This window comes from Pyxicephalus adspersus, chromosome 5 (assembly GCF_032062135.1).
Source record: "Pyxicephalus adspersus chromosome 5, UCB_Pads_2.0, whole genome shotgun sequence".
Classification (NCBI taxonomy): Eukaryota; Metazoa; Chordata; class Amphibia; order Anura; family Pyxicephalidae; genus Pyxicephalus; species Pyxicephalus adspersus.
The window spans coordinates 1402658-1415634 of NC_092862.1; the positions used below are offsets into that span (position 1 = coordinate 1402658).

The 12977-nt window shown below is 44.1% G+C and overlaps 2 protein-coding genes across 2 annotated transcripts in view; both read right to left on the minus strand.

Annotated features, from left to right (window-relative positions):
- Nucleotides 1-7019, minus strand: part of LOC140330418 (ubiquitin carboxyl-terminal hydrolase CYLD-like) — a gene marked incomplete at its 3' end in the record, with an annotated part of 12982 nt that extends 5963 nt beyond the window's left edge. The window contains 6 exon segments of the mRNA XM_072410535.1: nucleotides 702-812; nucleotides 1762-1897; nucleotides 2426-2588; nucleotides 3447-3611; nucleotides 4288-4656; nucleotides 6508-7019. Coding sequence (XP_072266636.1) covers nucleotides 702-812; nucleotides 1762-1897; nucleotides 2426-2588; nucleotides 3447-3611; nucleotides 4288-4656; nucleotides 6508-6951 — 1388 coding nt within the window.
- A 1460-nt stretch (nucleotides 7020-8479) lies between these two features.
- On the minus strand, nucleotides 8480-11243 carry LOC140331923 (fucolectin-1-like). Its single transcript, XM_072413254.1, has 3 exons — nucleotides 10985-11243; nucleotides 10280-10562; nucleotides 8480-8876 (listed from the first exon to the last, which is right to left on the minus strand). The coding sequence occupies exons 1-3, from the start codon at nucleotides 11091-11093 to the stop codon at nucleotides 8699-8701; spliced, it is 570 nt and encodes a 189-aa protein (XP_072269355.1). The 5' UTR covers nucleotides 11094-11243; the 3' UTR covers nucleotides 8480-8698.
- Nucleotides 11244-12977: the final 1734 nt, after the last annotated feature.

Genomic DNA, 12977 nt, shown 5'->3' on the forward strand with positions numbered 1-12977 from the left:
TGGAGAGGAGACACTTTCATCAGTGAAGCTGGGTGATCCAGCAGACCAGGATTGGATCTAGTCCAAGAATCAAAGCATTTGCTAGCAAATAGAAAATAAATTCCATTAAATGAAATGCATTCCAGGTTTGCTGGATCACCAGCCTTGGAGAGCTTTATTAAATCAGGACCACTGTGTCCCCTTTACCATGTAATCAGTTCCACCTCCAGTTGTTTGACATGCATGACATAGTTATTGATGAATATTTCACATTTCACGTTTACATGTCATGTAAATAGTTATTTTCTTGCTTTATCAATCTGCAATTGCCATTCTAAATCTCTGCTGATTCTGCAGGGTATAGGGTGACACTTCTCTATTCCAGGCACCCAATTCTTCCCCTGTCACATGTGCAGTGAGGGTAAATTTTGGGGGGAATTTATTCTTTTCAATGTGTGAACACTAAAAAATAAAGAACTCCATGAAGATACGATTACTGGATTGGGGGAGGTAAAGACGTCTGGAAATGATCATCTGAACGTTAGCCGATCATCCCTGACCTCTCGGGAATTCAATGCAGCAGCGTTTAGGAAGCATAAATGAAGTTGGAGGTTACAAGATTTCTGAATATTTGCCTAATTTACACCCCCAGGTCCAGAGCTTGGATCACCATGAGTCCTTATCCCAATTCTCTCATCCATTATATATGTAAATGAGCTCACTTGCGCAGAGGGTTGACAATCTCCTCTCTCAGGGTCCTCTGGATCTCTCCGTCAGGGTGCGACGCCGGCTTGAAGAGTAAAGAGTCCAAAGCTGAACTACAGGAGAAGAGGCTGCAGGGAGCGGAAAGAAAGAAAATTATACAGCAAAGCTTTTGGGAAAGAGTTCAGTAATCTGCAGGGGCTGCTTCCATCCTATTCATATGCAGGGATCTGGCTGAAGCCTTATAGATATGGTTAAAGGTGCCCATGGGCATATGCTGGCATGAGTGCATTGGCATGCAGGGAGGTGTGTGAGTGCCAATAATATTATTGTGACAATGGGCGCTATGACATCCTTTTGTCCACATTGGGAGAGTGCTAATCCTGACTTCTGCTGCTCCTGCTGACTCAAATATGCCGCCTATGTCTTCTACGCATGGTGCCAGCTCTGCCCATACCTCACCGGCCTCCTACCCTGACCCATGCCTGCAAACCTGATTATTCCGGCTTGCCCCTTGGGTCAACCTCTGCCTAGAAAACCCTTTCCTGCTTCCTGCCTTCAATTTGCAATCGGACAATTCTGTCTTAGTAGTTTATTGTGGCCCCTGGTGGAATTTTGCAGCAATTAGCTCGCTGGCCATTAGGGTTACTGGTCCATCATGCCATGCAGGATGCTCTACTGAAGACCAAGGTGTCATTTAGGCTCCACGCCCTGGGATACCCCTTGTTACTTGGAAGTGGGGAACCCATAAAAGAACATGGACATGAGGCAAAATCCAAAGTTTCATAGATGAGAGATTGGGAAACCCTAAGGAGGTGATGGAAACTCTCAAAAATTGGACTTCACCTCTAGGTGATCCCTTAAACTTCCTGCCTGTGCAAAGATTTGAGGTTTTCTTATTTATAACTGTAGATGGAATAATAAATCAATTGCTTTCTCACTTTCTTTGTGTTTTAAAGTTGAGAACAAAGTTGTGTTGTATTAAGATTCAAACAAAATTAAAATGGACACAAGTAAAATCACAGTTACAGTCCCACCTCCGAGGAGCTACTGATGTAGCAAGTCGCTCCCACTAGTTACCTGAAGAGGGCAGCATCCATGTAGCATGAGTTACAATGGCCCTGTATTCCCTTCATATTACCGTGTAAAATATCCAAAGCAGCACTTCCTTGCAGCGGGGGGATCTTCCCGGGCACCCTGTAACTTTCATCTCTACCTGAAACAGAGAAAATTAACAATATTTCATACGTAATCATATATACAAGTCTTTCTCAATGTTTTTATCATGGGGGAACCCTTGAAATCTAGGTCTTCAGGGAACCCCTTCTATAATTATTATATCCACAGCTCACAGTATATTAGTGTGGTGGTCAGTGGGAAGAATTCCTCTTACATTGCTGGTCAGTAGGAAGAATTTCACCCTTACAGATTATTGGGGTCACTTATATTGACCTGGGAGGTGCAAACTGCTCATTGCTCCAAGAACCCCCAGCAAGCACTTGAGGAACCCTTGGGTTTTATTGAACTCTAGTTGAGATAGACATTGATAAATCTTCACGGGTACCCATCACTTCTACTCCATTGACAGAACAAAAAAGTTTTACTGCCTCACAGGAGCTGCAATCATTTTAGGGTTTAGCTGGGTGACAATATGTGTAAAAACTGTATTTACAATCTTGCTATAGAAATGTCATCCATTGGTGTGTTTTTTAGCCCCACCCCTGAGGAGATCTAAGTAACTTACTTTGCTCGTGAAACTGCAAGCTCTTTGGTTCAGAGTCTTTGCTAGACAAAAATCTGGTGTCCGGCTGGCAAGCCTTCAATTTTACAAAGATTCCGCGTTTTGGGGCACAGAAAAAATACCGGCACCCCTTCCAGCTGCCATCGGTGCAACCTTTATCTTCTTCCTGTAAGGCCAAAAACAAACCATCAGTCATCAGAAAGCAGCCAGATATAACTGAATGATCACATGACATTATTACTGCCTGCTTTCACTGCATTGGCTGTGAGCTATCACATGACACCCTCACACAGATGGCTGTGCCTGTATCGGTTTGTTTACATAACTTGGTGGTCACCATATTGGCATCGGACGATCACATGACATCAATCAATAGTAACACCCCTAAATTATAACACAAACTTTTCACATTGCTAGAATTTCCTTGGTTTATGTGACACCCTAAAGTTACCAGATCCCAAGAAGTCACATGACATGATCACACGGCCTGCTTTCACTACATTGTGTTTGAGTGATCATGTGACATCTTTCTAATCTTTTACTACAATGGCCCAAGGTTACTTTATGGCATCAAACTTGTATTGTGTGACTACATGATACTCGTCTACCACCACCTTCCACTATATCACAGTTGGCAACACAGGTGGATTAATGGGTAGCACTCTTGCCTTTCAGCACTAGGTCACAGGTTCAAATCCCAGCCAAGACACTATCTGCATGGAGTTTGCAGGTTATCCTCGTGTCTGTGTGGGTTTCTTCCCACATTCCAAAAACTTTTAGTTAGGTTATTTGGCATCCCCCCAAAATTGTCCTTGCACTATAATAATGACATATGACTATGGGGGGACATTAGAGTGTGAGCGCCTTTGAGGGACAGCTAGTCACATGACTAGCGCTGTGTAATATATTGGGGCTGTATAATATTATCTCTAAGTGATCATGTGATATCTCAAATTATACAAGTTATAGTACATTGGCTCTTTTTTTAAACATCATTTAATATATATAAATAAAAATAACCTACCAGCTCCACCCCGGCCATGGTGTCCTCCTTTTCTGGCAGACACCCCAACCACCGGATGATCCCATAGGCCAGTTCCCCTTCTTGAAACTGAATTTGTACCAAAGAATCTACTTCGAGGTTTCTGCCCAAAGGTTGTTCTTTGTGTTTGCCATCATTGGGGCTCTTCTGTTCCCTGGACACGGCTCCTCCATCTTCCAGGACGAGAGAAGAGCAAGAATGTGAGATAGAGCCCAACACAAACACCAAATACAAGGCGTACATTGCTCTGGAGGTTGGGGAGGTGAGGAGTTGGATACTAAGCTATACCATTCCGCAAAATGTGGTCCATTTCTGGAGTAAAATGGAACTATTGAAACTCAGTGGACTTTAAATGGCTCCTTCACCCATCCTGAACCTCATGACATTGGACGTTGAGGACCAGAGATGGACATTAGCCACAACCCTAACGCAATCTCATTGTTTATAGAGTCATGTGACCACTGACATGGGAAATACATAGCTATATATCTTATAATAAACCATGTCAATAGTATGTCTATTCCTCACTAATGTTGTATCTGAGTTCTTAATGATGACTATATTATCACTAGTGATTTGCCTGTACACAGGGGTTCTCATGAAATATATATTTCATTTTGTTCTAGATCCTTTACACAGCATAATAATACACTGGTGGAATTCCTCGAAATGAGAGATAACATATGAATGAACAGAGTGCATGTAGTCTGATCCTGCAGTGCTTCATTGCTGCCTCTAGGTGACTCCCTTCTTTCCACCATCCTCAATGTTCTCCCACATAGACAATCAGAGTCCAGAGCTCACAAGAAATGTTGGATCACACGGGCGTCTCTGCCCCTCCCACAATGGGGGGATTTACCCCCTTTAGCTCCCGGGGTACACAGACAGGGGGCGCACTCTCAGCTGTTCTTACTGGTAAGACTTCCACGTAGCCCCCTGCCATCTGGTTGCTGCAGAATATGACCAGGCCTCGCATTAGTTTGTCATCCACAAAGAAGGCAACTTTGTCCCCCTGATTAACGGGGTTCTGTGTCCTGGTCGGAGTTGAGGGGGACCCCAGATTGTCTGACGGGGCGACTCCAGAGAAAATAACCTTATTGAACGGTAACAGCAGGCCGCTGTTCTGCTTACATTTGAAGAATGTCACCCCCCTATATGTGCCATCGGTCTTCCCGCGGCCTTCACCTTCCCCCTGTGGAATAAGAAGAGAAGGAATTCAAAAACTGGGGACACCGGGGAGTATTGTCTGCAATCCCCCCAACAATTCCATTTTTTGGGGGTTTGCTTGGTGTTTCGGCTGATTGTGAAAGGTCGGAAATTCTCTGATTTCATATGGAAGGACAGAGACACGAGAAGGGTGGAAGAGAACAACGGATTCTACTGGGGATACAGAGAGAAGAGCCAGTGACATACCAATCAAGGGTACATGGGGGGGGGGGGGCTCTAGCATGGAGGTGAGTTTGGGGGATCTAGACAAAACTGGGGGAATTACAGGAGTCAAGGAACAACTGAGAAAACTGGGGACTTGCATGGGACTGTGGGGTTGGAAGTAGACATTGAAACACTGCATATGGGACAAGGAACACTGCATGGGGCCAGGGAGCACTGCATGGGGTTGGGGAGCACTGCGTAAGGTTGGGGAGCACTGCATGAGGTTGGGGAGCACTGCGTAAGGTTGGGGAGCACTGCATGTGTGCTGGGGAATTGATGGAGCCTGGGAGACCCTTAAGGTAACCAAAGTAAATTACAGGAGACTGGGGCACTTGAGGCTGCTGGAAGACATTATTAGGATCCAGGAGAAGATGGAGGGGGCTGGGGGACATGGGACACTTTTGGGTCTTGGGTGGAATTAGGACGGGTGGGCCTGGGGTCACTGTAGGGTGCTGAGAAACATTGCAGGATATTTATTGTAATTGAAGAGGGATGCTTGAAATTGCTTGGTACAGATGGTACATCCAGGGGTAAATAAAGAGGGCTGGGGGACTTGAGGGTACCGGGGCACAATGCAGTGTTTAGATGAGATTGGGACAATGATCACAACACTCTCCATGTGAAGCCAATATCTTATTTCAGCTGCAATGAGGCAACACAGAGTAATATACAGGGAATAATCTACAAATCTCCACATAAATTACGTAAGAAGTCACATCATTCATTTTATGTTAAACACTGCAGTATTGGTGGTTTGCCCCTGAGGGTTACAGAGGCTTCTTTTAGTATTTATTGTGCCAAAAAAATGTCCCTTCAACAGACTCTGTATTTTGAAAATAAAAAAAAATTAACATTGAAATACAAAAAAGAGGAAATGAAATAAAAGTACAACAGAAACATTCAAAAACACAAAGATAAGAAAAGAAAGCAGCAAATATCTAACTTTATGTTTTCAATAAGCTGCTCCTAAATTTCCTTATTTCCCCAAAACTTCTTCCCCATCCCTAATTTTCATTGGAGGTGATGATGACGTTGGGGTGACACGGGATTGTGACAGATATGCCACAAGCTGAATTACATTTTTGAGGAAATGGACAATTATAATGAATTTTGGTCCCATTTTAATTTCTCCTCCCCTATTGTCCCAATGCCGCTTCCAAAATGGCAAAATTTTGACAAAATTTTAGTTTTACTGAAATTTTGTATGGAAATAAATAGTAAGTTTCAATTCGTTTTATTTTCCTTTATTCCTACTAATTGGCCTCATTAGATTACAATTACAATGGGGGGGTTTCAGCATGTATTTTGCATTTGGATATCTGCCCCCCACCCAGTCCTGCACATTGGGGTGCAGGAACAAAAACTATTGTGATTACAAGTCCTGGAGTTAGATAATAAAACCAAACACAGCCATACCAAGATATGATACAAGATAGTTACTGTAACCTCCTCTCTGGTATTCCACCAACCCGACTCTCTCCTCTACAATCTATTATGAATGCTGCAGCCAGACTCATCCACCCTTCCCATGTACAGCGCTGTATAATATGTTGGCGCTACATAAACCCTGTTTAACATTAATAATAATAAAGAGGAGGTCAGAGTCACTTACCTCTAGCTCCACCCCAAAGTATATAGGGGGCAGTAGGGTGCTGCTGTCCAGGAAGTTGCCTATATAGTGTATTAGGGCCGGGTACAGCTTCTGTTCATGTTCCACCAGAACCCGCTGACCCATCTCGGCCTTGACAGCCTGGTCCAGGAGTCCCCTCTCCAGGAAGCAGCTGAGTCGCTCGGTGGGGTTGGTGATGGCCAGCAGTAGGGCCGCTTGTTTCCTCATCAGGGGGTGCAAGACATTGACGTCCACCTCCAGTGGGGTGCTGTCCTCTAAGAAGTGGACATTGAGGGACTGTGCGGGGTTCTGGTCTCCGGTCACTCTCTGGAGATACGACTCTTCACTCATGTAGCACAGTTTACCCGGGTCCATCGTTTTGTTGCCCACTGGGACCCCCTCCATCAGGATGAAGTACATCAGGAAGTCATCCGTGTCCCTCTCCATGTCCTCTCCTTGCAGCACAATCCAGCGTGGGCCTGGAAAGCAAAGTGTTTATAGACAGAAAACTTCCATGGAAGTTGTCCAATCAGCTGTCTGTAGAGGTTGATCTATCTCCTCTCTGATTGGAGCACTGGCTGTAGGGGGTGTGGGGATCATTGACACTTCCTGCTCCCAGCCCAGCAATGATCTCCTCTTACATTTGCAGCATTCTCTATATTCCTGCACCTGTACTCCTCATTGCAATGGATTTACTTGTCTAGTTTAGTTAATATTTTGATTTTGCAGTGGATTTACTTGACACAGAAATATAAATTCCATAATATTTTACAATACACATTCTCACTGTTTCTTTTTAAAGTAAATTCTCCTTGCTTTACTATAAGTATGAATTTGTAAGACTTTATAACAGAACAAATCATGTCGTACTTTGTGAACACACAAAGATTTGTTATCACCGATGGGCAGAAGCCTTGTGTTTGTTTCATGGTTGGCTGCAACGTCCTCATACAGAATGTAGGAATTGCGGCATTAGTTTAATGATGAGTTCTGGGGATTGGTTCATGAATCATTTATTTCTCTCATGAAGGATCTGGTCACATTTTGCATTTCACACTTAATAAAAGGTTCTCTTGTAATGAGCACAAAGCTACAATATTCTATAGTAAAAGTTTTATGGGAGTCATAACTGACAGATATTTTTTACTTTGTTTGCATTTTAATTTATAGAAGTCTGTTGAATATAAAATGAAGGTTACCTTCTCTATTCAGCTTCCAGATCTAAGATTTTATTTCCCTGAAGTTTGTGTTTAGCTAGTAAGTGAATTGTTGCATTCCTCCTTTGAAATCATCCATTTCAGAATTTGGCATGCATTAATGAATTCTCAAAAACTCTCCTTCACCCTCACCCTACCTATTCCCCAGCAGACACAGATTTAATTTGTAGTTCTGCCCCCATTTTTTTATTGCCCCTGTAGTGATGATGGTGTCAGGAATGGATCATGGCCGAATCATATACTGGCATGGCAATGACATCTCCGCAGGGGTGGTACTACAGGTGGCGGAGAAGGCGGAGCACTGATACAAGTCTGAATTCCCAACAAATTGTCTAAATACCTTCTGTTTAAATTGGGTGACTTTATATATCTTCCATAAACTCAACCTGTCACACACAAGAATACATTTATACCCATGTGTCACCTCCGTGTCTATGTATGAATAACCCAAGTTTTTGCCTTTCTTTCCTGCTTTAGTTACACAACGGGAATATTTTTTTCTTCTGGTAACAACCGTACAATTTCTAAACCCTCACTACTATCCAAATCTGAAATGTTTGATTTTTAATCTTGTTAGGTAGAAAAAAAGCAAAATGTGTCAGGCTGGAGGTGGGGCGGTGACTTGGAGAGTCCTCCATACAAATACGAGATATAAAGGAGGTGGCGGAACGGTGCAACATAATATTTTGGAGTTTTGTAAATGAATGATTAACAAAAAAGGACGATAAACAGATAACAATAATAATAAAAACAATACATTGATTAGATACAGATTGTAATGAATCATAAAGATTATACAGCTGGACAGAATGGGTAAATTCCTTCTCATATGGAGAGATTTCATTTCACTTCCTGTCCTGTGGATATAACAAGAAGGAAGAGAGATCCCCTCTTGTACGTCATTCTATATTCACCCCCCCCCCACTGCTCCGTCCAAAATGAGAATATATAAAGTTTAGGCTGTTTGGTTTGCAGGATTACTCCAGGCTCTCCGGTTGCTTCTCCCCAGGAATGTACTGATAAATCTTACATTCACAGAGCGATATTATCCCCGATCGGCCGGCATGGATAATGGTCACATAGCGACCCTGCATCCCATTGCAGAAGAATTGCAGGATGGGCTTTGACCTGGAGATATTTTTGATGACAGCACATCTGTTGGTGAAAAAAGAGACTTTTCAGAATATTGCCAATAACATCCATGGCGTCATTTTATATCATTCCGGCACTTCCCTTTGGCTGACCATACGTTGGTTGATTTTTCTGTAAGACCAAGTAGACCGTTCCATTGTTTCATTGAATCCATCAAAAATCTATTTCTATTCTCATCAACCAAAAGTTTGGGGAAGAACCTGCAGTGCAGCACAAAGCCCAGACCATGCATTGGCGTTAATTGAGGCGTCACAAAAGAGTTGCTGGGGTTCAAGTGACAGCGCAGCTAAATGTGGGGTACAACTCGGGATATCGATGACGCTATGAATCTGTCAATGCTCCTAATGCAGAGCCGGTGATTTTATACGGAGCCGGCCACATTTATAGCAGTGTGGTGACAGCAAGAGCACCAATGGTTGGGATTCTCCTTTAGGTAAACACAATCACCAAAGCACACCAGATCAGCCATTTGTAATAGTGACCCAAAATGGGGCAATAATTAGTCCTATAACCACATTGGAGTCTTTCTGTCTGCATGGCCTCTAGAGCAATGGTCGCCAACAGTGGCCCACGACTCTGGCTGGTGCATCCCCGAGCTTGGTGGGCACACCGGCCAGAGCGGAGGACCATGGTCCACCATACGGATCACTGGCTCGGGGGGGGCGGGTTGTCTCATCTGAGCCTGGGATGGGAGATTGGGCGGGTTCTGGTATCATGATATCACTATGGGGGAAGTTTCTTCCCCTTTGAGTGACACCCGGCTCCTCGCACATGCGAGGTCCAGGGTCAGTAAATTTAGTGGTCTGTGGGCCCGAAAGGTTGCCAACCACTGCTCCATAGGACCTCAAAAGACTTCTGTGGCCCTAGTCATATGATCCCAAAATAATTTTTTGTGTCCTCCCATGGGCCCTGCTGTCTTATGTCACTGTACCAGGAAAGCTATGCACTCCATTGGCCCCTGGTCCCTAGTCCAACCCTACCTCCAGATAAAACCACAGTGCTAGATATAGGAGGTGACCCTTGGATTAACTTCAGGCTGTATTTAGAGAGAAATTGATAAGTATTTCAGGTTGATACACCTGGTTAGCTAGGTCTAAACCATCGTAGTGCAGTGTTCTCGGAACCTTTTAACTGTGCCGACCACCCGGAACTTTTCAGTATCTACCTGGCTGGTTTTGGGTGGTTACTGAAGAGTTGGGTCACAATACAGCACCACCCGCCTTAAATTTCTTCCCATCCATCTTGGTTCACCACTGGTAATGGTCATGGGCCAGTAAAGGTCATTGGGGCCTATTAAATAAATGGGGCCCCACAACACTCAATCAGTTCATCAATATAGTGAATGGGCCCCTGGCAGCTAACATGGATATTTTTAGCACACATTCATTACAATGTCAGGGACTTACACTGGGTTTTTGTAGTCGGGAGAATTTCCGACTCGGAGTTCAGCGCCCTCCAGACAATCCCAGCAGCTGTCCTGTCTGGTCACAATATACACGACACCAATGAAATAACTCTCTTCCAGGTCCACTGACCACCAAGGTTCCGGCTCCAGGTTGGTAATGGCGCAGGTGAACATTGTATGGTTTGTCTCTGAAACGCCGTCTACTGCTCGCTCCGGGCCGGGGCGCGGAGCCCCAGGGAAGGTCGAGCTCTGGCAGGTCCTTCCGAAAAGACCCAAATTGACCGCTGAAATGAGAAACCAAATTCAAACAATTTACTGCCCCCAATTTCAGAGCTCCTGCAGTTACCTACTCACGGGGTTTGGGTTCCATCACTGTCCAGGGGCCCCAACACTCATTTGGCTGCCCCATGACTTTCAATAATTGTAGAAAAAGCCCCATTTTGCAGAATCTCCAAAACAACCAATGTTTAGATTTCCCGTTCATGCTGACTGGGTGAAACTTTTTGTTAGTGGGAAATAATTGGATCCCTATTGCTGTGTCCCCATTGGAGGGATGTCCTTCTACTGTTTTGTAGGAAGCAAAAAATATGCAAAATGATTTCCATTGCATTGCACCTATGTGTGTAACAAGTGGTCCTACACACAACGCCCATAGCATTTGCTGCATTGTCACAGTGAATGTTGTAATCTGAGGGTCGGTACTCACAGGCTGGGTGCACATTGCAGACATCGGCTCTTGTAACTTCTATCAGTCCAAAGATTAGGAGGGAAATTAGAATCTTCATCCTGCTAACAAAAGAGCTTTCATTATACATAATCCCTGCTGATCCTGCCAGGAAGAATATTTATTTAAGCACTTCCTTTTGTAGGGTGACAACGCCTGGTCCTTGTCTGCCTAAATTGTCACTTATTCCATCGTCACCTCTAATCCTGCTTACCTATTGCAAATATTAGACATCATCAAAATGAAGCCGAGGTGAGAGCTGCACTGGTTCATGATGTACACATATACCCAGGCGCAGTATATACGGAGTCCTACAAATGATGAATTGCAGACTGGACAGCACGGCATACAAATATTCATCTGATTCCAGCGCACAGAATCACAGATTCCCCAATTTTGTAGTTTTCCACCCCAGGTAAAATAACTATAAAAATTCTCACCTGGGGGGGAGGGAATATTTACCTCTCATTCGCTGGCTGCATCACTTCAAGGCTAAAATGACCAATCAGGTATCGGCTTCACCAGGATTACTAAAACACAGAGTAACAAATTGTATTCTTAATATTAATCTGATATAAAAGCAGAAAAATAGCTGAAACCCAGAAGATGTCAGCAGAACCGCAGAGCAATATACAGCCTCCTAATACTGAATCTCTGACCTCTGGCACAAGCATGCAGCCAGTGATGGCAGAACCCTACATGTAAAAGACTCAGAAAGCGTTGTAAATGAAATAATTTTAAAAAGTTGGTGCCAATATCCGTGACTCCGGGACATGTTGTGGTTGTCGGTGCCAGGAGGCTGCTTGGAGTATTTCCCAAAGTGCGGATCTGTTGACATTTTCACCCACAAACGTCTCTGGTTACAGAAAGGTGCAAGAAAGGGAAAATACCCAGTGCGGGGCAGTTCTGTGGGTGAAAATGCCAAACTGGTTCCATCTGATAGAAAGGAAACAGGAACTTAAATGACCCCTCATTACCCCCGAGGTCTGCAGGAGAGGCACCTAACAATTCACACGGGGTCACCAAAATAGAACAAAAGATTAGGAAAATGTTGCCTGGTCTGATGAGTCTCCATTTCTGCTGCAACATTCACATTGGGGGGTTGAAATTTGCAGCCTCCAATATGAAAGCCGGGGTCCATCCTGCCTGGTATCACCGGCCCAGGCTGGTGGGGGTATAATGGTGTGGGGGGGGGGTATCTTCTTATTACCCCCTGAGCATGGTATAAATCTCACAGCCCACCTTAGTTTTATTGCTGACCCTGTCCATCCCTTCATGCCCGCAGTGTCCCCAAATCATATCAGTATACTCATGGCAATGGGGTCACCGGACCCCAAAGGCCCCACAGTCACCGGATCTCCATGCAATAGAGCGCCATTGGAAAGTGGAGGATAGGAGATTCCCATCATGGACGTGCAGCCGACAAATTTGCAGCAACTACAAGATGTCAATACGGAGGAATCCCCCGAGGAATGTGTCCGGCACCTTGTTGGATCTCCGCCATGGAAAACAAGCAAAAAGCGGCTTCAACCCCCTACCTGCCAGGTATAGCTAATAAAATGGCCGGCGAGTTTGTCTGACCCTTTGGTTCCAAAGGCCGACCAGACAACATTCATCTATTCACCATGTGTGTATATGATATTACCCAGGGATCTATTTATAAGGCTGTGAATCTGACATTCCCTGGTGGAGAATCTACCAGTTCCATGTGTGGCAGTGATTGATTCTCCATGATAGAATATTTTAGTGAATGTCAGATTCACTTCTTTATAAATAAATGTTTCTATGATGCCGGTGTATGTCCTGTTGTTTTCATGGTGCGGTGTGTAATTCATATTTTTAGGGTATACATCACACTCAGAATATCTACGTTTGTACCTCTACCCCCTCCCACCCAAAATATTACAAAAAGGTGACAATAGGTGAATGGGTGAATTCTCAGCATCTGCTGGATTAGTAATGATGGAAAACACAT